At 37.5% G+C, this 26,487-nt stretch overlaps 1 protein-coding gene across 2 annotated transcripts in view; it reads left to right on the top strand.

Annotated features, from left to right (window-relative positions):
• The window catches only part of ERC1 (ELKS/RAB6-interacting/CAST family member 1), a 292,972-nt gene that overhangs the window by 167,538 nt on the left and 98,947 nt on the right, over positions 1–26,487 (top strand). For both annotated transcript variants that reach the window (XM_085324014.1, XM_085324013.1), the window contains 2 exons: positions 526–657; positions 20,758–20,918. In XM_085324014.1, coding sequence (XP_085180140.1) covers positions 526–657; positions 20,758–20,918 — 293 coding nt within the window. The remainder of the gene's footprint in view (positions 1–525; positions 658–20,757; positions 20,919–26,487) is intronic.

The following is a 26,487-nucleotide window of genomic DNA, read 5'->3' as shown; positions in this document are numbered from 1 at the left end:
GAGAGTTATTGATGAAAGACTTCCTTAAAGACTTATCTGAAAATAGAAAACTCTGCTGTGTTAATGCTTGCTTTTTTTGCCCCTTAACCTGGAAATGGCAAATTGCAAAACTGCATTGCTGTGTTTCCCTTTTTACCTCGCCTGCTGGTGAATGTGTGAGCAAACAAGCAAATCTGAACGCCTGCTACCTTTCCACCAATTCTGGCTACTATGCTTCTTTGGAACTGCACACTAATCTTTATTTACAAACAACAACTGCTTATCTACGCTGCATAATCAGGAAAGACTGTGATATGTCAGGCGCTGAGGGCAAACACATCTCTCTTGCTTTGCTAGCTTTTTCCTTCACTTTACTAAATGCTTCTTCCTTCTCTTGCATCACTTCATCTTTCTTTCCTTTGTGTGAAGATATTTTGCCTGGAGTTGCATCCTGGGAGGGAGAAACACATTTTGGTTGGCATAGAACTTGGTTGATTAAAAGGCTTCAAAAAAGTCKTCTTCACCTGGTCTCCCATCATTTTCCAGGACAATCTACGTAAAAAGGATGATCGGATTGAAGAATTGGAAGAGGCACTCAGAGAAAGTGTTCAGATAACTGCAGAACGGGAAATGGTGCTAGCACAAGAGGAGTCAGCCAGGATCAATGCTGAGAAACAGGTCTGCAATCTTATAAAGTCACTGGTAATCCTCTTAGGAAAGTAACTGGCAGTAAAGTAGTATTTTCCCTGCTTTCCTGCAAAACACAGCTGCTTTTGTTTGATCATTCTAAATTTCTATTCAAACATTAGGTAACAGAGCCAAAAAAGCCAGGAAAGCTTTCATGAGAATGTGTTTTTTCTAAGTAATGTTTTTGTGAATCTAAAAAACAAATGTATGATATCTTGTGCTTTAAAATATTATTTTATGTAAAAATTCCTCTGCYCTGTCTTGCCCATCGATTGGATGGATTACACATGGATTCATTCTGTATCAATAATCAAAAATGCTGAAGAATCATATGTGTCTCTGATTTTGATTCCTGTAWGTAATCATCAAGAAAGCATACTATATTTGGTGAGTAAACTTCCCTGAGGTTTTGGTTGCACTTTTGAAGTAGAAGAAGCGGAACCTGACATTCTTACTATGCTTTTCTGAGCCTCTTCTCTGTTTTTCCACAGTTATACTGTTCCTTGTTTCACCTTAATTAGCARATAGGAGCATTTGGTCAGCTAAGTCGCAATGGCATTTTCTCTTTCCGTTTGTTATTTAAATGAAAGAAATTCTGACTAACTGCAATTTAAAACATTTGGCAAGGTTTTTTAAAAATGTACTCTTACATAGCATGCTCTGCCTGAGATATCTGTGTCTTTTCAGTTAGTAATCTATGCTTTTAGAAAGAAAGCTGCTGTTTCTGTCTTTATCATAAAGTCATGCTCAACCATTTGCTGGTAGACCTATTCCAAGGACAATTCTAGTTGCTGTACCCTAAGACACTATAAAGATAACGTTATGGAATTCACACAGCAGGATGTCTTCTTTCTAATCTTTTGTAGGCTTAAAAAAGATTGTAAAAAAAATGTTAAATAGGTAGTGAGTATGGCATCAAAGCATAGATTTCCTTGTCAGAAAAATGTTTATCTCACAAAGGAACAGATTTTATGCTGAGATGCAAAATTAATCAAAATAGTAAGTGATATGATGCCTAAGTTGTCATAGAATTTTAATTTCTTTGTTACAAGACAGAGAGACAATTACTCATTATTTTCTTTTAGCACATAGAAGCCCATAGGAGACCACTTTTATGGTAGCTATGCTAGAGGTACAAAACAAGATGCAGAAGGTTCAACAAATTTTTTGAGAGATGGTTTTGAAGAAGGGTACTGTGTTTTAATTTTATAGCTATTAATGTATCTGAAGTTATGAAATTAAGCACAAAGGTGAATATTTGAAAAATTATGCACACGTAATATAGGCTAGTATTAAGGGTTGATCACAGTGAGCTGGTCATCTCAGTGTTGAAAGAAGTGAAAAGTGAGTTGAGTACCTCCTGCAAAGGATGATAGCTTGTATTTGATTCACTAGCAAAAAGGAGAGCTAATAGGATTAACATGATCAAAGCTGCAGACAAGGAGATTACTACACAAGTGGGCACAACCTGCACAAGAAAGATTTTTTTCAAAGATTCAGACAATAAACTAATCCTATGAAAGAACTGTAGCTATATAGATGCAATTGGAAAGAGCCTATATGAAAGATATTAGAAGAAATTCTGCAGATTTTTAAATATAACTTTTATTCAAGGACTAGAAAGAGGCATGAGTCAAAGATGACATCAGGATTAACAAAAACATGAAAGTTCTGTCCTAGACAAAAAAGAAAGGGAGTAGTGAGGAAGATTTTAGTCACAGGATGGGAAGGAGGACKCTTATTTTAGCCTGTTGAGCGTAAACTATTCAAGAATGTCTATTTTCATCATGAGCTGTTGGTAACAGATTTATTATGGACAAGAGAAGACATGAGTCTAGATTAGTAAAATAGGGAACTGTTGTTACAGAAATAAAAGTGTAAGGCCCTAAGGCTAARATGTGCAAAAAGAACAGTGCTTATGGAGTACATACACATTTTTGGTTTGATAATAAGAGAACTGAAAAGCGTCCTGAATGACATGTTGCATTTAGCATCAAACAGGATTTTGCTTCAATATCAATTAAATACACTCAGGTAACAGAAGGATGACAAGTAGCTKTTTCTACAAAGTGAGGAGGGGTCTTCTTTTCAAATGCTTTTCATTTCACATTCCTTCAATTACTTAAAAAAATGTCCTCTTTGTTTCATGTTCAGTGGAGATTTTGTGTAGAATTATGAAAGTCTCCTGCAAATAACGTAAGAGTTTACAAATACAGAGCTGTTTTCTTTTATATAGGAAATTGGTGGCAAATCCTATGATCTTTTACAAACTATGATAATAGGTTAGGGTCATTCTCAGACCAAGTATGAATGTTGTGGGTGGATTTTAAAAGTTTAATGTTATCCAAACTGATTTTGCTTTTAATTGCATGCTTTTTCTTTCCTCTCCTGTTTATCTTTTCTTCCATTCTACCACATCACTGCTGTCTGAAGCTGTTTTATGAATCAGTGCATGAGGTCAACCATTTTGGCTTTAAGTGGTTCAAGGTATGAGGACATCTCATGTGTGCATTTCTGCCCCAACCTTTAATGTTGGTTTTGTAGCCTGTGTTGTGTAGTGCTATCCTCAATCATCTCATGAGGTTTGATTTTCTATTTTACAGGCTTCAAATTCAAATTATTMTGTCCATGAAGCTACTCAGGATTTCCTGGTTCTCTGATTTACATTTCAGATTAAAATCTTGCTCTCTTTAGTTCAGAGTTTGAAAATACTCTGGCAACTTGTGTTAACTGTGGCGGTGTGTTAACTGTGTTAACACACAATCCATATACTGCAAATTTCTCTATCTGATAAAAGCTTTTTGTTTATTTCATGGTCTTGGACTTGTGCTTTCTTTCCTTTGTCTACCAAAAAAATAAAATCAGGCATTTCCTGCTAGGAGCAACTCATCCCTTGGATTGAGCCACGTTTTGTTTAYCTTACTGTTCTATATAACAGAAAGCCTACCGTACAAGAACAGATGAGAGAGACTTATACAAAGACTTGGAAGTTCTTCAACAAATTTTTTATTTCCAATATATTCAGGTGGTTTTGTTGGTCCACTTGTGGAATCCTGTATGTAAATATTATTGTAAATTCCTTAAGGCTACAGGGTTATGTACTGCTATGGTTGATCCCATTAGTTCAACCCATTAGGTTAAAGGTCTGAAAGTATACAGAGACCTCTTTTTGAGTACTCTCAAAAAGCACAAGGTAGGATTTCTAGGATAAACACTTCTAACATGCAGATCTTTCTTGTCCATTAGAGATGGCAAAGATAAATGTGGATCCAGGCATTTTTTCTGATTTAATCAAATCTGAGTTTGCTTCAGTAAAGCTATCCTAACATTTCTTAGGAAAAAAAGAATTACACCTGAATTTTCCCCGGTCACAAATACAGTGGTAATGTTACTTTCCAAGGAAAAAATCCTGGAGATCTGTGACAAAAGGCCCTGTCTTGATCACAAACTTCATTTTCACTGTTCTATTTCATCTTACCATTTCTCCTCCTGCAGTAAAAAGCRGGAATTTGTCTTATGTATCAACATAACCATGATCAGCACCATTCTCAGAACAATGCTGGAAATACATTTTAATCTTCATGAAAAAATAAGGTCYTTTTTATGGAAGAAAGTTCCTTATGGAACAAGTTCAGGTGTGGTTTTATGAACATACATATCGAACTGTGGTTTCCATGTGACCATTCATGCTAGGACATTCCTAATTCTTCATGAAGGGTGGAAACARTCCCTGTGTCAGGATGCTTGTATGTCTTGGTGATAAAGAGAGCCTACACAACCAACATAGAATAGATGGCTAACTTATAGCTGGCTGAAATTATAAGGCTTACATAAGGCTTATAACTATGTCATTAACTTACCAAGCTTTTCTTTTTTCTTTTTTTTTTAAAAACATTTAACCAGTCAATGAAAATACAAGGAAGGTATTCTAAGATAGCCCTTAAAACAAATGTTTTGTCCCAAGGGTGCTGAGGATAAACAWTCAAAATTAATCAGGGTTTTCAAAATTAGGACTTTGTCACAGTATAGTTTGATTGAGACTACCAGGATCGAAAACTTGTCTATGTAGTAGTAACAGGAAGCTGAAGACAAATAYTTATGTGTATTCAAAAGATCTATATTCTTTGGTACAAAATTCTATTTTCTTATACTTTAGCTGTACCACAATCACAGAGCTCTTAGGTCTACCCATTCTGTAATTCAGTGTCAATCAGTAATGAGTTGTGTCAGGTCCCTGGTTCAAGGAGGACAGCATTAGAATTCCTTGCAKTTTGAGCTTTGCTTACTGGAGGACATAGTTCACAAATACAGGAAAATAGCAACCAWACTGACTTAAAATATTACGCCCTCCCCTTTTTTTTCTCACTTTCATCTCTATATTTCAGTGCATCCCTTCAGTTTCACCAGCCTGAATCTTTCTGAGGCTATGCTGTGAAGTGAAATAGTGACCTAATACAAAATAAAGATTATCAAGGAATTTTTTCAGGTGGACCAATTCACYGATCTAGTTCACAGTCCCGCATAGAACTGTAAGAGCACGTCTGAGGAGGCATTGAACGGTGGGGTCAAGACTGAGAAATGGAGACAAATTTTTTAATTATTACCAAAATATTTTTACTAAAAGTGGTTGTCGTGGCTTTTACAATAGGCTGCTACTTCTGTGCAAGTGAGATGAGGTACGCCTACCGTTAACATACGTTCCCTCCTTTTGYTTCCTTCAAATTCTAAAGGCAGTAGATCAGCTCTGGTGACAGTAGCCTAGTTCTGTTTCTAGTGGATGTCAACTCCTGCTTAAATTCATTCCTTCTCTCTACAGTATCAGCTAACAGCAGGATTTAATATTCTTTCAGACTCTACTGCCTAAGTAAAAACAAGTCTTGTTATCAAGACTCGTTAGATTTTGTATCATCTGTGCCCACTTCAGAATTCGTATCTGTTTGTTAAGAAAAAAATATGAAATCAGTTAATAATGAACCAGAACCTCTTACAAGTTCTCTCGTTTTACCCCATCTCCTGTTCCCCAGGATTTTCCTTTTGCAAGTACAAGATCTGCAAGGTTTGAAGTTAAAAAAAAAAAAAAAAAAAACAGCCTTTCCTTATCTAGAAGTCACTATACAGAAGCTACAGACAAGTTTTGAATGATACCTGCCATCAGGCCACCATTCTGACGCTGTTGAAACTTCCTCATGCATGTTATTATTGACTATCTTTTCTTWTTGTAAGAAGAGAAAATACATTTACAAAGAAGTTATTATAAACTGGACCTTGTTCTTCCACAGTGATTTTAATCAAGTGTATGTTAAGAACAGAAAATAAATTTAAACATATCCTTCTTTTGCTGAGCATTCTGTAACTGAAATATATCTAAAATTTTGTGTGTGTGTTGAGCATTGGGATTATTTTATAGCATAAATTCTTGCACGTTAAGTTGATTCCAGTAGGTCTTTGTGGAAGTGGAATTCCCATGAACCAATTACCTACAGCTGTTTGCTGAGGTATCAGAGACTATACACTCTAGAAATGTCAGAATTCTGACTCGTCTGTAACAGATGCTGGATAGTTTGCTTTTAATGAGTGGTTTTGGCTGTTCTTGTATTATCTCCTGCTGAGAAGTTTGATAAACCAAGTGATTGGAGATCAAGGCAGTAATCCAAGCTATGGCTTGAGGGTAAAGCTGCTGGAGCCTGATTGCTTCCCACTGATTTTTTCTAAGCAGTTTGCATTCTCTTAGGCTGAGCTGCACTTGAATACTTTCTACATCCGTCTTTCTATAAAAGTCTGCTCAACTTTATCTGTTTTTTACACAAGTACTATGTACATTTAATTCATATTAAGTAAAGAATCGCTGCTAAAAAACTTAGATTTGAATTTCTTTTGGTAAAAGAAATTACCAATRTAATTTTTTTAAAAAGTTTTTTCACTCAGTTGTTAGCCTTAAGTATAGTCTTGCAGTTGCTTTTCAGGATCCAGAAATCTTACATTCTTTTGTCCGGTCCTTTTCCTTCGGTTAGCAGAAGTATTTTGCCTAAAGTTACTATGCACTGTGTCTTCATCAATTAATGTTAGCAGTCATTTTTAGAAGCTCTGCCTCTCCCCAGAGTATTTCAATTGATTGTGTAGTCTCTTCATTTAAATGTATTCAGATTTATATTGAGTCACACTCCTTACAGGGGGAGAGAGAGTCAGGATGTCAAGGATAACATGTAATTCCTTCTGTATTCAATAGCATAGCTTTTAAGAGGCAACAGAGTTGAATTTATATTCTTTTCTGTCCTATCTGTGTTCAGTTCTATCTAGTTGGGGTCATGGGGATTTTTTGCCTTCAGTGGAGAACAATGAATAAAACATCTTTTAAAATGATACCCCAAGAAAATTCTAGGACAGAGACCTTTTTCTAACATTATAGGAGAAAAACACTTCTAAAGAACCCATAATTGGTTTAAATCTTTGCATTTGTTCGGAGTTGCAGAAATGGGCAAAATTTCGCGACTTTTAGGAGAGGTCTTTACACTGAAATGAGGATCAATATATATTCAAAATACACATTGTGCATTTCTCCATTTAAATCACCTTTTCCTTTTGATGAAATGAAAAATACTGATGAAAACTGTCATACAGAAATTTTGTGCCACTGCTGATTTTCAGGTTATTTTGTTTGTTTGGGTTGTTATCTCCTTTTATTTTTAATAGATAAATAGGGATTTCAAATTATCCTTTTTATGATAGTCAGGCCTTRTAGAGAGAACTCCATCTCAGCACTTTTCTGCCTTTTGTATTATTTTTTTCAAGCACTTGCTTCTAGATTGTATTTGAATTTGTTGTCACTGAAGAAGGAGTCAAAATCTGAGTTGTCTTCCAGGCTGATTTGGTTATTGAAGGATAAGGTCTTGCACATTTGGTTTTTTTAGGAATGCTTGGAACTGTAAAGATCCAAGCCAATACTTACTACAATATTYGCTTAAAGCTACTGTTGTGCTTTTTCCATTTGGAATTTCTTTTCTGTTTTCAAATTATGATTTTAAACTATGATCTTAGAAGTAATTGTGATAATATTAAATTTACATTAGCACATTAGAAAACTTCATTAGATTTCTGCATTAGATTCATAATCCAGAAAAATATACATTCTTTTTTCTGACATAATCGATTTTTTCCTTCACATCCATGAAGTGTAAGAAAGGAAATTGTATTGCTTTCTAGATCATTCTCCTGTTCAGAAAAGAATGGAGAAGTGACAAATTTCAGGTTCATTGTATTGAGGATGCCTCCTCTTTCTGAAACAATTTCTACTCACACAAAAGCTTCCAGGCTTTGCTGGGCTGATGTTCATCATCCTTCAAACCCTTAACTAAATTCCAGTCTGAGTTCAGCTGGCTCAATGCAGTGAGATTGCTTTTTAGTTGTTGTAGCTAGATTCTGTTATTTGCTTTCTGTTAACTCCAGTGCTAAAGGTTGGTTTTGACAAGTTTAGTACAATAGAAAACTTCCCTGAACTTGCCAGTAAGATTCTGCTTCTTCACTTGAACTTAGCAGCAAGTTCAATCTTCCTCTCCATGTATGTGCTTTATCGTAATGATTATATTTTTGTATATTTATGTTTGTGATCTTTACTGTCTTTTGGGAAAAGAATGTTAAGGTGTATATGGAATTAGCATGACATTTTTTCAGTGCTTATARTAAGTTATTTTGTTTCTATATCATGTATTTCTTTGGAGACTCATTATATACACTTAATATTTGTCAATCCATACTGTATATCACAGCATTGCATATTTACTTTGAATATCATTAGGTTATGTCTAAACTTCAGTCTACCATGCTGACATATCCTAGTTAAACTGTCTAAAATGCAGCAAAACGGAGATCAGGTTGTACTAGAGAATGCTTGTGAAAAACTGCTTAAATCCTTGGGTAACTAGTGTGAGCCAAAGGGTTCTTGTGACCTAATTGAAATGCTACCTTAGCAGCATCATAGAGTACTATAAGAAAGGTCAAAAGTTATTTTGAAGGTGTACAGTTGTGTACAGTTGCAACTGGAGTATCATGAGTTAACTTGTTTTAAAAATGTTGTTTYGATTTAACAAATCATGCTAAATGTGCTTAATTCTAGTCTCTCTGCCTCTGTAGGGATTTTTAAATGCTGATTAAAATCTAGTTTTTTGCAGCATTTTTAGTTATCCTTAAAAGTAGCAATCGCTGCCTAGTTCTCACAGGTTGGAGAGGTTCATTCTTAGTCACAAGAGACAAACACAGGACAGTTTCCTTTGACTGTAGATCTACATAAACCGTATTAAACATATCTACATATTAAAACATAAAAAATGTTCTTTCTATGTGTTTGCAAGGATTAAAAAGTATAACATGACTACTTCATTTGATAAAGGTTCCAACTGAGGGAAATGCAAAAATAAAATTCTAACTTTTTATAGTCTTAGATACCAGAACTATAACAGGTTTCCATCCTCCATAGAAATCAGGTGTTCAGATTTTCACTTATTTTCCCCTGGCCTGACTCAATTTTTTTTTGTGTGTTAAGCAGAGACAATTACTGCTTYTTTCTCAAGAGTTCTTGTCCTGTCTGCAGACCATTGCTTATTTATATGGCTTACGGCTCTCATTTAGGAGATACATCTGTCACAGCTACCTCTAAACAGCCTAACAGGACCCAGCTGTCAGTTCTTCAGTCCTGAAGTCTGTCAGCTCAGGAAGCTTGTCTTTTCCAAGCAGCCATGAATTTTGATTTTTCCTGCTTTATACAAATGCATAATACATAACTCAGTGCTCCTGGAGCAAAAAACCACTTCTGATGATTTTCAAGTTACGTACTCTTGACAAAAACTTCAGTGTTTCTATTTCTGTGGGTTCTGTAGGAGTAACACTGTAATGTCAGATATCATCTGGTCAGTCTACTCCTAGTGCTCTTCATTGCCTAAAGCCATCAGTGGAGACCGAAGGGAGCAGTACAGAGCATTAACTCTTCCTCATTATCAGATACTCTTTCATAATGAAAGTTTTGTTGGGAACTAGCTCATAGATAAGGAAGAGAGTTGGAGTCTCCTATTTCCAAGTATCTCATTTTCTCAACGATAAGGAAATTTGCACTCAACTACAGTATCCTGCAGCTTTTTAGACCACAGTCTTTTGTTCTCTCTGTTTATCTTCTTTCTACTTCTTTTCCTTCCCAATTAATAATGTAAGAATGGGAGAGTGGCTCCAGTTCTATTAAGCCACCAAAACAGTGCATTTTCTCAGGGGTGTTGAAGGTGCAGAATCCTRGCAACCTAAAAACCAAAGGTACGAAGACTTAAGAAAGTTGCTCACTAAGTTCAGAAACATACACTTCATCTCTAAAATAGCTGTTGTATGCTACAGATAACCAGAAGATCCTGCTTTGTCTCTGAAGGAACGATAATCTACCAGGCATGTTCATGTCTTTGACACTAACTCCATCTTTGTTGTGAACGAAACAGAACTTCTCCATGTGCACAGGCTGCCACAGTCCTCTAATGCTGTACACAGTTGACCTTGGCCGAAATGGTGTTGGAAATCTGGCACCAATTCTGGGATGGAGCTGTATTTTTTTTACTCGTGTATTTCGAGCAGTATTTTACAGTTGTACTCCAATGAGTTTTGTCTCTGTGGCTGGGAGAAACAGAATGTATATGCTGTTGACAGCATCAGCTGAAAAATGTGATAGAAAAATCTTCTTCGCTGCACGATATTCTGCTGTTTTTATTTCCCAGTTTCTTTAGATAGGATCTTCAACTAAGTAATTCCAGCTTTCAAAAAAATAGTTTTTCGCTTGTCTGCAAAGGACCTTAGGTCAACATTAATTAACAGCAACCACATGGAACAAGTGAAGTAGCTTTATGTGGAGATATATATAGTGTAGGGAGGAAGACTCTCTTTAGGCACTGAACATCTGTTTACTTTGGGATATTTTTATGGTGCCTACAGTTGCAGAATAAAAATGAAGGTAAAGGATCTTAATGCTTTTTCTATCTGCCTCACAAGTGTTAGTAGTGGTCRTGTTGTCATAACTGAGAACCAATTAACCATGAACCCTTCTTCTGTCTACCTATACACATATGAATACTCCTGATGTAATTCAATACTGGTATTGAATTACAGGGGCTTGATGGAGAGCCAAAGCTCCTACCTGTATTAGAGGGGCAGAGCCATTCTGCTTTTTACCATTCTACTGCCAGTGTGGCCGAGCTTTCAACAGTTCTTTTAGCTGAGGGCTTTCCTTACCTTACAGACTAGAAATTGCATTTTAATTTTATTAAAAAATAAAACTTTTTTTTGTTACTGCTTACTTATTTCTCCATTTTTCTCTGATATTTTTAGCTCTCAAGAAGCTATACTTAATGACTTTCTCAATATTTCTAAAAATTTAAAAGTTGTCCCTTATTTCAGAATAGCTAACTATTTAGCTGTGTCTTGGATGTAGTCTTCAAGAGTACATAAAGCTACCCTACTGCTTTAACAAAAATGGGGCTATGATGAAACCATAATTCATTTCCTTCTTATTTTGTGTAAAGGTTTATTAACTTGTGATTTAAGCAAACCATCTGGTCCTGCTGGCAATCCAAGTTATGTCAGACTCAGTGCTTTCTGYCTGTAATATGTTACTTGGGGCAGTTAAATTACATACTTAAGTCCCAACTCTGGCCCATGCTTTTTCCATGTCTTAACATCTGTTCTGGGAAAAATTTCTGAGACCGAAACAAGTTTTCATGGAGTCAGAATCCTCATCTTTGTCTTTCTTATCATGTCTATTTTTTTCTCTTTTCTCTGTCTGTTCTTGCAGTGTAATCAGTCCAACTCAGTAAAAGCTAATGCGGAAATCTGTAGGTTTTTATCATTTCGGTAAGGTATACAATGAAATGAAAAACTGCTTAAAAACTTACGATTTAAAAATAGTAGGAGAGAGTCTTCTGAGAGAATGAGTGGTACTTTATAAGGATTTTTTTTTTTTTTTTTGCCTTTGTAGTATTCTTATTTCTGACTTGTAATTTCGAGACCTTTTGTTTTGGTAGCGTTTGTTGTTTTGGTCAAAGTATACATTTCTAGTACATTTTGCATCGTGTATACTGTGATGCCAATATATGGTTTACACAAGGAAGGTCTATGCTCAAAATAATCAATAATTTTAAATATACAGGTTAGCCTGGTGAGATGGTTTTGAAAATAGGATCTCTTGTGATTGACTTATACAATGCTAGTGGAAAGAGACCTGTAATGTTGTACTTGTGTCTTTACTCTGTAAAATTCCATCTTTTTGTAGTCTTCCTGGAATTTGTAAGACACACAGTGAATACAAACAGCTATCACATAACTGATCATGTCTGTATTTAGGAAAGAAATTGAATTTCTTTCCTTAAACCGACAACAAAAAAAGTCTATTTTTAGGCTTGTAAATTAACATGAACTTGAAAATTCTGTATATATCACTGCATCTGAAGAACTGTATCTGCAGTAGAAGAGTATATATGATTCTTAGTGTAATATTCGAGTTGCTTTGCCATGCCCTTTCAGACTTTTAATTATAGACTGATGTACAGTCTTGTTTTGCTTGACGAGAAGATTATTCAAATTCTTGATCAAAGGGGAAAAAAATGAGGAAAGAAGACTAAAATCTGCCTTGGGCCACCTGGACAATTGAAACTGCAGCTTGATCAGTAAGGAAATAAATAACTGAGAGAAATGCAATCTCTTCTGCAAAGAGGGATTTGTTTATCTACAGGTGGGGAAAAGTCCTATCATCTAACATTAACATAGAACACAGTGTTGTATGGTGTACTGGTCAAAGTCTGAATATCGACTATCCTTAATAAATATTATTTGAACTAGTTTACATATACATTTGAACTATGGATGCATTCATGTCCTGTCACTTGAGACTGGAAAATTTTCCTTTGCAGTCTGTGTGGGAAGCATGTATTTAGCTTTTTGCTCTACCCTTCTGGCCCATAGCATACAAAAGTGGATTGCCTGGGTCACTGAGTTATTCTCAACTACTCTGATGAGATAGAGTCTTCTGCCACTGTAAATGTTTTTCAAGGGCATAGCATTTTTCTCCCTATGTTGCTATATTGATGACTTTGTTCATGTCCRCTTTATATTTGCATAGTTGTAGTGAATTGCGTTGTGTTTCTTGCATACATGATGTCTTTGTTGCTTGGATGAGGGCCATGTGTACAAAATTACTCTGCTTCTCTGACAGGGCATGAACATAAAATTAAGCTCCGCAACTGTGTTCCTGAGAGGGCTATGAAGACCCTTTTAAAATTGCTATGAAGTAGAAAAGTTCTCTTCAGATGATTCTTCATCACTGAAGAAGAATTTTACACTGGGAAACAAAAGGAATATGCTACCACGTTGCAATTTGAACACACTGTGAAGCATATGGGGCTCCTGAGGCTGCTTTAGTTAGCCTGGCTGGCTGGATTGACCTTAGGTTTAGGTTGCTGCCTTCAAGAGACAACCACATCAGTTGAAGTGACCTTCTCCCTGGCATAAAGTATCCACCCAGTCTCAGAAATCTTTAGTAGTRTATTAATCCTCATCTCATACAAGGTGGAATTTTGATCTTGCCTATAACAGCAGAGCTATAACAGAGTCGTAGGGTCTGCAACCTCGTTCATATTTTGCAAATCCATCGTCTTTTCTCAGATTTACTCTTTATCATTAAGAATTTCTTGGAGCTGAACCAAGCTCTTTGGAAGTCTTTGGCTTCACGTCACCCAGTATCCAGAACAGCTGAACAGAAGTACCACATACTTAGAGATAATGTGGTATTTGTATGTCAACTCAACTGTCTGTTTTCTGATCATGATGGTTGCATAAGAGGAACTTAAGTCAGAGTATGTAGAAGCAGGGAGATTACAAGGTGAGAAAGTCTTCTGAAAAAGGCTTGTTTTTTTGTGTTAGATGGTTTCTTTTATGTCTTGACAGGCTGCTGTTAACATGGTATTTAAAGCCTCCTGTTCTACTGCCTTGGCTATCCACCTTGTTTTCRTGATAGCAATGCACTGGCCTTTCTAAGGAGATGAGATACTATGCATAAAATTTATCTCATGTTGATGTTTGCCTTTTCAGTTACAGAGGGATAGTGTAGTGGTTATCACACCTGCTTTACATGCTGAAGGTCCTGGGTTCAAGCCCCAGTGGAACCAGCACCAGGGAGTCTTTGGGAGGTTGGACTAGATGACCTCCAGAGGTCCCTTCCAACCTTACTAATTCTGTGATACAGCAGTAACCCCTATCCTGGGTTACTGATCTCCAGTGCTCACGGTCATGTTTCACGTAGTTTGTTCAACTCTAGTCTCTCAGGAACCCTTTCCTCTAACGGAAATTTTCTTCAACTTCATGTTCTTCCTTAAAGACAGYCTGTTACCTGGTCAGGCCTCTTAGGCCCTAAAACCCATATTCTCTTAAATTCCTTGCAAATCCATCCTGCTTAGAATGCATACAAGACCTTTCAGCCCTGTTTATAGGGAGCTGAGTCATGGATAAGTGATGACGAACAGCTTGTCCTCAACATGCTACATAAACAGTCAGGGAGGTCCTTGGTCTTCCCTGCGTGGCCAGGGATCAGCCAAATTCAGGATTTAGGTGATAGCTAGCAATACTTCTTCCGTGATTATACCTTTATCAGCTTCATCCAACTTTCTGGCAGGCAGTATGAGCTTCCGGATCTTCTGGGGTTAGGAAGAACCCAGTGTTTTTGTCCATGTTCTAAGAAYTCCCGTAGGTTTCATCTGAGCTTAGATGAGTTAAGAACAATACATTTCATACCATGCATGCTGAATATTTCTCTTCTCTGTAAACTCTTCCTCTCCTTCAGGGAAAACTATTCTACAGGATATCTTGAAAAAAATCTCCAGTACATTTTTCCATATGTATTATGTTTTTTATTTGATACACTCAACCAATGTCTGTCTGTCGTCTGTGCCTAGTGTCTCTGCTCACTTGTCAACCAGTATCCTCTATTTTTTTGTATGTTGTTCAAAACTTTCTTAGCAGTTAAAGCATATCCTCCTGTTAACATCCTGTTTCTGAATTGGATAGGAACYACCAGGTCCCGATCAGTGGTATGAAGTCCAACAAGTGGCCTGTTACTAGCATTGTCCTCAGCAGCTGATGATGGAGTATGATGAGACACAGTGCACCTCCACAGTGTTGCAGATAACACCAAACTGGGGGGAATGGCCAAAATGCTGGAAAGCAGAACTGCTCTTCAGAGGCAGAGTTGTTATGGACTAGAGCACGTGACATACAAGGAGAGGCAGGGAGAACAGGATATGTTCAAGCCCAAGAGGAGGAGGCTCRGAACAACTGTGGTCTTCCAGTACCTAATGAGAGAAGACAGAGACAGACTCTTCTCAGAGGTGTTCGGAGAAAGGACAAGAGACAACAGGCACAAACTGCAACCTGGAAAGCTCTAATTAGACATTAAGGGGAGAAAAAATCACAGTGAGAGAAGTCAGGTATTGGAGCAGATGCTCAGCAAGACAGGGGAGTCTCTGTTCTTGGAGATACACCAAAAGTCAACTGTGCAAGGCTCTGAGCAACCTACTCTGAGTTAATCTTGCTTTGAGCAGAGGATTGGACCAAATGACCTGCAGAGATCCCTCCARCCTAAATTACTCCATTATTCTATTTTCATTCTGCTGATTCTGATGAATTCTCTGTTTAAGTCACCCATTTCTTTCTAGCTTTCTCTTTTATTCCAGAAGCGGACTTTCTTGGTGGACATTGCTGTGCTAGGAGTGTGGGGAGAATTAATGTCCTTGTGACTGGTCTCCCTTAGATACTTTTCTTTAAGAATACAGTACCTCTTTAGACAGATGAGTATACTTTCTAAGGGACTATCAAAGTTCCTTCTCTGTTGAATTAGCCTTCTGGTTTCTTTCCTAAAYCTCACATTTCTGGGATTAGACCTAATATTTATATCACTGATGTCAGAAAAATCATYTTTCCTACTTTTGCAAATATAAATTCTTCTAGAATTCTGGCAATTTGTTAGTGCATATTACTGGAAGTCTAAGGGTTCTACTATTTTTATGCTGTGATTGCCAGAAGGAGTAGTGGCTACATCCCCACCTGGAGTCCAGTGACTGATGTTAGGACTGAGTAATACCTCATTTCTGTATACCTGCTGTACGGCTGTTTGAAGCTTCATCCATAACTTCCTCAAAAACTCTTCTACCTCTGAGATTTTTAAGAGCTGATACAGTACTTATTGGAGTGATTTTCTCAATGTTTGAGTGAAAGGCAATGCTGTCCTTCACCAACTAATACAGTGACTGGGGTAATTGAGAGGTCTGTGGTAAGAGGTATTGAAGCAATGGAAGATGCACTCTGCCTTCTGGGCTATCAGCTGACTAAGGGGAGAAGAACAAGAGTGCAGTTTTTATGCCAGTGGAAACATAACTGACAGGGCACAAGCTTACCTACGGTTAAATATATGCTTGTCAACAATCTGTCTCAAAAGCTCTGGTTCTTGGCAAGTAATTTTTTCTTTGTTATATAATTAGCTACTTTCAGGGTGAAACAATCAAGGGTACATTTAAAGCTATTTTTGAATAGGAAAGTTAGATGCGTGTTGTAAGCAAGTTGCTTCTAGAGAGTATTGGTATGTTATTTCTTCCAGGACGGCTTGCTGGGGCATATAGAGACAGGTCTGCACTTAGATGATTAAGTTACTACATAAAATATTTTATCTTAAGTTTAGTTGAAATGCTCCCAAAGGAATGTCTATAATTTGATGACTCTGAAAACTGAAGTCTTTATTATAAATGCAGTCATCAGTATTTTGGTGAATTTTGTCTTTAATCAATAGCATAGCAATGGTACTTTCTAGAGAGAATGGAAGGTAATGATAGTTCAGTGAACTAAGTTGCTGGCACAATTTAAAAGCCACTTGCATTCTATCCATCCCCGATACATGATTAGAAAAAATTTCTGTTAGCCTTCAAAAATACGGAACAAAACCCTAGAATTAAAATTACCAAATGGAACAATTAGAAAGAGATTAAGTAGCTGCAATGATCAGTACTTCAAAGAATATAATCCTTTCCTGCAGAGTTAGGTCTTGCCACCTAGCACTAACAACCTCAGCCTAGATATCAGCCAGTATCATCATTGTGTGCTGTTAACAGCCCACCGTTGTTAGGCTTCAGATCTGTATCAAGCCAGTCCTTCGGTGTTAGTATTGCAAATTTTGATTGTGACTGGGAATGGAATGACGCATGTCGAAAAACTTCCAACTTTATTGTGGAAAAGTTTGTTGCTCCAAAGATTATTTTATCTTGGCAAGTGACAGACTGACACAAATTACTTTGATTGTTGCAGTTGGCTGGAGACATGTTTAGTTGTGGTTGTTTTTTGTTATAAGCAGAGGGTTTTGTAGTTGACATGCCCCCTTTTCCTCAATTAAAAGGAAAATGTTTATATAGATCATTCTGATCCATCCAACAGAAGTAAAAGCTGATACACTAGTATGCCTTTGCTTCCCCTGCATGTTGCTGTTTTTCTTTTTATAGAAATTCTCATCTGTTTTCTTACTAGTTGTGTTTTTGCCTGTCAGTAGTGATGCAGTTTTTCTTTATATTCTTTCCTGACATATTTCTCTATTTCATTCTATGGAATTTTCTCTTTATTTGCAAAATTGACAGAGTTTTTGATCTGGTTTTGTCTACAAAATAACTATTATTAGTCCAGAAAAGTTTGATTGTTTTAAGTATGCTAGCCAGTTTGGACTATGTTTCACAGAAATTCTCCTTCACAGAATCACAGAATGGTTGAGGTTGGAAGGGACCTCTGGAGATCAGCTAGTCCAAATCCCCTCTCAAGCAGAGTCACCTARAGCGTGTTGCCCAGGACCCTCTCCAGAGAGATTTTGAATATCTCCAAGGAAGGAGACTCCTCAACCTCTCTGAGCAACCTGTTCATAGTGAAGAAGATTTTCCTCATACACAGTCACACAGAAATTCCTGTGTTTCAGTTTGTGCCCATTGCCTCTGATCCTATCGCTGGGCACCACTGAGAAGAGATTGACCCCATCTTCTCTGCACCCTCCCTTCAGATATTTACACACCTTGATAAGATTCTCCATCAGTCTTCTCTTCTCCAAGCTGAACAGACCCAGCTCTCTTAGCCTTTCCTCATATGTGAGATGCTTCAGTCCCTTCATCATGTTAGTGACCCTCTGTTGGACTCACTCTAGTAGCTCCATCTTTCTCTTGTATTGGGGAGCCCAGAACTGGCACAGCACTTCAGGTGTGGCCTCAGCAGCACTGAGTAGAGGGGAAGGATTACCTCCCTCCACCTGCTGGAAGTGCTCTTCCTAGTGCATCCCAGGACCATTGGCCTTCTTGGCCACGGGGGCACATTGCTGGCTCATGGTCAACTTGGTGTCCACCAGGACCCCCAGGTCCTTCTCCACCACAGAGGTGCTTTCCAGCAAGTCAGCCCTCAGCCTGCACTGGTACATGGGGTTATTCCTCCCTAGGTGCAGAACCTTGCACTTGCCTTTGTTGACCTTCATGACATTCCTCTTTGCCTCTCTCTCCAGCCTGTCAAGGTGCCTCTGAATAGCAGTGCAGCCCTGTAGTGTACCAGCTACTCCTCCCAGTTTTGTATCATCAGTAAACTTGCTGAGGAGGCACTCTGTCGCTTCGTCCACGTCACTGATGAATAAGTTGAATGAGACTAGACCCAGTATTGACCCCAAGGGCACAGTGCTAGCTGCAGGCCTCCAGCTAGATTCTGTGCTGCTGATCACAACCCTCAGAGCTCTGCCTTTCAGCCAGTTCTCAGTTCACCTCGCTGTCCTCTCATCTGACCTGCACTTCCTGAGCTTGGCTGTGAGGATGTTAAGGGAGACAATGTCAAAAGCCTGACTGAAGTCAAGGTAGACAACATCCACTGCTCTCACATCATCTACCCAGCCAGTCAAGCCATCATAGAAGGCTCTCAGGCTGTTAAGCAGTATTTCCACTTCATGAATTCATGCTGGCTCCTTCTCATCACCTTCTTATCCATCCATCCAGRATGAGTTACTCCATCACCTTTCCAGGGATGGAGGGGGGGCTGACTGCCCTGTAGTTTACTGGGTCCTCTTTCTTGCCATTTTTAAAGACTAGAGTGATATGGCTTTCTTCTAGTCCTCAGGCACCCCTCCTGTYCTCCACAACCTTTCAAAGATGATGGAGAGCAGCCTAGCAATGACATCCGCCAGCTTCTTTAGCACTCATAGGTGCMTCCYATTAGGGCCCGTGRACTTGTGAATGTTATAATCTCTAACCCGATCTTTCTGTACCACGGGAAAGTCCTCCTTTCTCCAGACTTTCTGGTCACCAGGGTCTGGGGTTCCTGAGGGCTGGCCTTAGCAGTAAAGACTGAAGCAAAGGCAGCATTCAGTATCTCTKCCTTCTTTGTGTCCTTCGTCATCAGGGTTCCTGCCCCATTCAGTAGCAGACTCACATTTTTCCTAATCTACCTTTCTTTAAAGAAGCCCTTCTTGCTGTCCATGACTTCCCTTGCCAAATTATTAATAACAGTTAGAGTTCTGACCAATTTCACATGATTACTGGAGGAACTATTAGCTGTACGCTTTGAATAATTTTTGATAACTACATTTTTAAAAATTTTCTTAGTTTGTTGGATATGGGAAGAATTCTTGTCAGCTGCATTTGAGTGGAAGTACATATGCATTCTGCAGTAAGCACTACACAATGTCTATGCTACATTTTATAATCATAATAATTCTGAATTCCAATATTTCTTGCTCTATCACTGCTTGAGGATGAAAAACAATTTTGTCATCCGTGTTTGTCCTGAGCTAATGACTCTAYCTTTAGGAGTATGAAATTTATTAGAGCAAATAGTGATATGTTCCATACCTGGCATCTTCCAGCACCTGTATAGTGAATGACATACCCACTCTCTTTGTAAAAACATATTTAGTATAACTTGAGCTTAATATAATTATTGTGCTCTATTCTGACAGTGAATTACTAAAAGTTCAAGTTTATTTATATAAATAAGTATTTTAGGCAGGGATGTAAACGCAATGCAGTGTTATAATGTCATACTAAATTTATACCAGTATTTGACTAACTGCAGTAATAACTTCTGAGTTTCTCTCATTTAAGAACATTTGATTTGATTTGATAAAAAGAGAAAATCTATATGGAACAAGTTCATGAAAGTAGACTGTGTGCTAATTAACATTATTATAAGATTATTGAAAGAATATCCAGAGGTATTTTTATGCTAGATAGAGCTATACTTGCATGTTTATTGTGTTTTTAGCATATTAATTAAAGTGATAAATTCTAACCAACACAGAACTCACTACCACTGCAGAATAAAATATGACTAGGTACATCTGTGTGATAACTGTGCTAGAATTTACAATTATGTCAATTCTGAACTTTCCCATTTTGTAACTGTCTAAGGTATGAGCTTTGTTCTTTCATACCTGTCTTTCATCAGCCACTCTTTGAACATCTTTTATGTTGCTAAATCACGAAGTGTAGCAATAAGCATTTTTTGACAGATATTTTGAGGGAAGTTGACTATTTACATCTTTCTGGAGACTCAGTCCTWTCCCTGTTTCAGAAGGCACTTGTAACTTTGTTTTCAAAGCTCATATGCARTTTTTTAGAGATTATTTACAGATAAGATTTTTTATACTTTTGGTATATCACAATACATGTTATAGATGTATTCCATTTAGTACCTACTGATCTAGTTTTAAGATACATAGACATCCATTTATCCTTGTGGTACATTTTCTAAAACAGAAATGATGTAGGAGTTGAAGGTTTGTAATGTGATGTTATAATAGTTTCTAGTGACAASATCAGATTCATTATTTCACAGACTMTATTATTTTTTCGTTCATATGTAGTTGTACTTTACACAGCACTAGATGGTTCTTCTAGTCTACAAAAGCATCATGCAGTGCACTAGCATTGATAACCTTTGGACACCATTTTAGTTGTGGCATTTACTAAGTTCCTATTGATCATCTTATACTATTTCTCTCTGTTGCCTACCCCAAAAATGTTTTAGGTGGAAGAGCTGATGATGGCCATGGAAAAGGTTAAGCAGGAACTGGAGTCAATGAAAGCAAAACTGTCCTCYACGCAGCAGTCGTTGGCTGAGAAGGAAACCCATTTGACCAACCTACGAGCAGAGAGAAGGAAACATTTGGAAGAGGTTCTAGAGATGAAGTGAGTGTTTYCTTCCATTATTTATAGCTATGTTTTCTTGATATCTCTGAGACAATCACTGTATGAATATTKCTCTGTAGATATGCAGTTATCTGTGTAATCAGTCAAGCCTTCAGAAGTGACCTCTGACCAGGGACTGTGTACATTGCTTTCATTGCATTCATTACTTTCATTGGTTTCAAAAACATTTCTTCCTTACAGTCATCCATTTGCTTGTAGTAGACATGTATTTCTTACACAGTAGCATCTTAAAAGATTCTAAATAATTATGGGCATCTCATTATTTTGTGTGTTTTATGAATGTACTATCTTATCTGGAGTAATCTACAGTCTACTTTAAGGCAAGGCACAAGTGACTGTAACAAATGATAAAAGCAAGGGGGGAAAGATGAGCATAATGCCAGATAAGTGTAATCGCTGAAATCAGACTGCAGATGTCTGCTTGGTCTGTTAAGGTATTTTTAAAACTCTTGTGAATGATTCACTGGAACTGAGTGTGAACTTCTCTACCAGACTTCTCTTGTCATCTTTATATAAGGAGACCTAAATAAAACCAAGCTTTGAGGAGGTGGGGAAAAGTGAGGAATTAGACTTCTAAGGTTTAAATACTTCCTGATTTCTGACTGTGCATTGTAGATAAATAGTTATCCTTAGTTTAGGGAGATATGAATCCATTTAGTGCAATGATGGATAGTGCTGCCAGCAGTTCATTAGAAACACTTTCAGTTGTTTAGCCAGCCCTAAAGAGAAGGAACATTTTTATTGGCAGGGCCAGCAGTAGTTCCTCCACTGTGGTTTTGTGAGCCATTATTTATTTATTTAACTTTTCTACATTACCTCTTTCCTTTTTTTTTCTTAATGAAAGGGTAGAAAAACAGCTGTTACAAAATGGAAAGAGAGGTGGCTTAGATCTTGAAACTCTAACTTAGAAGTGCTGTGTAAAGTGGGCCAAGCCTCCTCAGCTTCATATTCAGCTACTACAGTCTGATCTAGACCTGGCATAAAGACTTTGGAAGACTGTAGTACTTAAAAACCACACTTTTTATTTTTAATAAAAGTTTTTATTGAGCTATAAATTTGACTGCCTTGAGAGTTGGTGTACTGGGGGATGGGAGGAATAGCTCTTAAGGTGATGTGGGACTTCAGAGGAACTGGAGATATATCCATATCCAATCACTTGGCAGCCCTTTCTTCAGCCAAACTGCTCTGCCAAACCTTTCCGTTAAAATGTACACATATTGTACAGTATATCCTGAAATGTATTTGGAGTTGTGTAGCTCTAGAGCTTTTATACAACTACTCACATATTTTAAATGATGACCTCTCTTAGTTTACTAAGTCACTGTTGGAAAGTTATTGTACTGAAAATTTAGTATCAGGCACTACATAAACTGGTAGATCCATTGTACCTCAGAAGGAAGAAGAACACTGGAGAGAACAGTAATGCTGTCAGCACATGGACAGAAAGATGGAAAAAACATTAAATTTGTGTAGTTAACTAGCTGAACATGTTTTAGACATAGCTGGTCTGTCTTAAAATTCTATAAAGCTGCTAAAGGCATCCAAACTTCAAAAACTCACCCTGACCCTGAAGCTCTGTTGCAGAAAGAACTCTGATTACTCCCAGGCAGTTAAATATCTTAATATGCAGAACCCCAGTATATTCTTTGCTACTCTACCATCCCAATCCATGCTTTTTGAAAAGCACTCTTCTCTGCTATTGTGTACTTTTTCAGAGATTTCTATGTTGTTAAAATGTTTTCTACTATTTCAACTCAAAAAAGACAATAATTGAATGAGCAGTCAATTTTGTGAAACAATTCAGCTGTTTTTGGTATCCCTATCTGAAAGCAATTGTTGTAGTACGGCTATTGTTCAAAGATTCAGTAAAGTAATCTTGCCCATCATATTTTAGGGCATGTTTCACTGGGAAAAGCTTAAGGTGATCAGAAGCAGCAATGGTTAAATTCTATAACTGAAAGAGGTGCAGGTTTAAGAACATGACACTACAGTCAGATAACGGGGTGGAGGGAAGTGAAGGAAGCATACAAGAAAAATAGCTTAGGAGATGCTGCTTTGAGAGATTCTATGCATGGATGGACACAGTTTTAAGTTAGCAAGAGGACTCCAGAAAGCTAGTTCTTTGTGTAATAGGAAGTTGTTAGATACTAGTTAGTGATAATATATATGTAAAATATTGCTGCTTAGAGTAGAACTTCCGCTTACTGCTGACTCTGTAACCCTGCGAAAGTCATTTAACACTCTTTAGGGAATCCTATGTCACTAGAAAGAATACCAGAAATGTGAACTATTCCAAGGAATGTATTTCAGTCCTTAAAATTATACTATGTATTTTAAACCCCTGTTTCTTTAAATCTAACATTTTTATTTTCTTAAACAAAAGACACTTTTGTTGTAAATAATTATGAGAAAGGGAGATAATGTTCTCTATGTTTATATTACCAAATGTGATTTTCTGTAGAAAAAAAAATAGTGAACTGCRAGGATTTTTGTTTTGTTTTGTTTYCTTTAAGAAGTTCTAATGTTTCCATCRTTCACAGCAAACCTTTTAAATTAGGCAGGAATAAAGTACTGTCTATAGAGAAATCTCTGTTCTTTGTCCCATAAAAACCTGCTTAGGCTGAGCTGAGTTATAAACTGTTGAAAATCACCAGTTTTCCTTTCCCTTTTTTTCCTCCTGGTGTTGTCAGCAAATTTTGGCAGTGTGTGAAAATAACTGAACACAAACATTCTAATCTAGGGCCGAGTTCAGGCAATTGCCAAATCTGTAGCAGCGGACACTGCACTTACAGAGAAGGGGAACAGACACTGTGTCTGCTTGTAGAGAAAGGATTTTTTTTTTCTTTTCTTTTTTTTGGCGGGGGCGCTAGGCAGGCCCTTTGGTTATGGTCAGAAGGACCACAAGATTCTCCCTAGTCATCTGCTGCAGGGTTGAAAAGTCCAAGTGGGAGCATTTTTCAATCTGTTCTTGCAGGCTGGAAAGCTGTCTAACATGCCATTCACCTTTTCTGAACTGGTTGCCATTGCTGCTAGCTCTGTAAGTGATGCAGACTTGTGTAGTGCAGTGAGCATTTCTGAGTTGAATTCTTGGTCCAAGTGGTYCAAGAGAAACTGATTAATTGGCATAGAGTTTATTTACCAGAAAAGTAATTTTGGTTGATCTGAAATGGTGTGTGAAGTCATTTCAGATACAGCAGTTTCACCAAATGAAAATATTTCATGTTATGTGCATCCATGATGAACAGAACCACCACCAGCAGCAGCAAAATACTATCAATGTCCATCTGGAAATACCTTGTCAGTTGATCAGAAAATGTATTCATGAAAATTAAAGAAATTTTTGAGTCGTTACAGAAATAGTGTTTTATGTGCATGATTTAGCAACCTTTCTCCAGAGGACTAGAGTGATTCCTAGCTGCAAAAGAAGTATGCATATGTTCTACAAAGATAAACAGTTGTCTCTCTAGTTTGATGTCTGCTCACACTTGTCTTCTGTGCTGTGAAGTAATGATATCTTAACCTTAACATCYACAGGGTATAGTGTCCCACACCCAGCAAAAACACTTCATCATGTTGAACTGCGTTGTAAGTTATACGGGCCATTTGGTATCAGGTCATCAGGCAATCGCAGYAGTGGTACCAACACACCTCCTGTAATTACTTTGTGTGATTTTAAATAACCTAAATTCCCACAGGGGGCACTCCGTGTCTACACAATTTACTGCTTGGGGCAAAGCCAAGCAAGTGCATCTGCATCAGTCCCTTTCCCACCTATATATAGTGTCACCCTGTTAAATTTTGACATTTTTAAACTGTAAAAAGTTCAGTTGCAATAGCCTGAAATGTGAAAAGTTACCCCTTTCCAAATACTGGAAAATACAGAAAATAAGATTAAGTCATTAGAAATAAACTGATCTTGTAAGTGCTGTTAATCTCAAAAGGAATCATACAAAGTCTAACAGAAAAGCTGAAACACCGTGTGTTTATATTATTTGTCTTCTAGGAATAATTGTCATTGAAAGGCCAAAAAATGTATTTTGCATTTTTTAACTCCACAGTTGTCCTTGCTGTAATGAACATCAGGCTTTCCATAAATGTACATATTTCTTACCTTCAAATTTGGTCAGTTCTCTATTATTTAATTCAGCTGAAAGTTTGAGAGAAAACATCATGTCTTTCATGTGTTACCTCTTTTGGCAAATACAGGTTGAAGTCTGTTATCCTTTCTGTTCTCCAGCACTGTCAAAGAGCCTAAGATACTCAGTATAGAGACAACGTTAGAGACAATCTACCACTTTGTTTTCAGTGAAATTGACACTAAAATATCTTGAATCATGGGACCACACAGAAAATTTAATCTATTTATGGGAAGCAGTACAAAACTCTTTGGTTGTATGATTCTCTTAAGTCAAAGAATTATTAAATTTGGATCTCAAAATTTCACAGACAGAGCAAACTGCAAAGCAAAATAGTGGACCCTTTTGTGAAGCCTATGTAAATCAGGTGCCCCATAGGAGCACACACAGAAAGAGATTGTTGTGGGTCACTGTGTTTCTTTAACTACCAGAAAGTTATGCGTATGTTTTGTAAGTGGTTTATTTTTACTCTTCGCCTTCCTTAAACTTTTTCGTCTGTGGATTCCTCACATACTGAAATCTTGGCGCGATATGTCCCAGTCCCATTCTGTCTTATGATAAAACCTCCATCTCCCGTTTTATCTTGAACTCTGTGGTCCTCAAGTASAGCTTTGCAGAGAGAAAGCACTGTACTATCTTAATGAGCCATGACAGGCCTGGAAGCAAGACCAACTGCTGAAAAGTGCACCAGGTGGTGTTAAAGGGGTTTGTTCCACTCAGGAATTGCTGAGACTATTAATGTTGTTGGGAGGAGCTGGGAAAAGGAGGTGCAGTCATTAACTTCCTGAGAGTATAGTTACACTGTGCTCTTGTTTCCCTGCCTTTCCACTGGAGATATTTTCTTCTTCTGGATATGTTTTCTGGGGACTGAGTTTAGTGTAAGTGATCCCGTCAGTAGTTCTTGGAATGTAATTTCTAGACAGTGCAATGAAATTAGACCTCTTTCAAGTCAGAATGTGCAAAAACATAGCATATAACCTCAGTGTTAAGAATGCACAGTTCGGTCATATTTTTCTTTTCTATTAATAGATTACAACATTCTTACAGAAATTACCATGAAAAATCTCATCAGTAGAAGAGCTTTCATATACATACACAGAGCACTAAACTACATAATTTTTTTAGGCTTACACAGACCTAACACCGGTGAATGAATACCCCTCTTGTCTTTTCTCGCTTTGCTAATGAATTAGTGCGAGTGAACTTAGGGCAGGTGCAGCACAAGGTAATTTCCTGRAACTCATTAGTGCCCTGTGCTCTTTGCTGCCCAAAGGGCGTTGCTTTAGGGAAAGTTGGTCTTTGCCATAACCTGCGTATTGTGCAGATCATCTCACCTAGAGAAGAGCAAGAATAGTGCTTTTTTCTAGAGATAATTATTCAAGTTATCTAATGTTAGATTGGTGAAGGAAAGG

The sequence above is a fragment of the Rhea americana genome, unplaced genomic scaffold (genome assembly GCF_003343005.1).
Source record: "Rhea americana isolate MKP2758 unplaced genomic scaffold, rheAme1 scaffold_9, whole genome shotgun sequence".
NCBI lineage: Eukaryota > Metazoa > Chordata > Aves > Rheiformes > Rheidae > Rhea > Rhea americana.
This window is presented reverse-complemented; position numbering and strand designations above follow the sequence as displayed.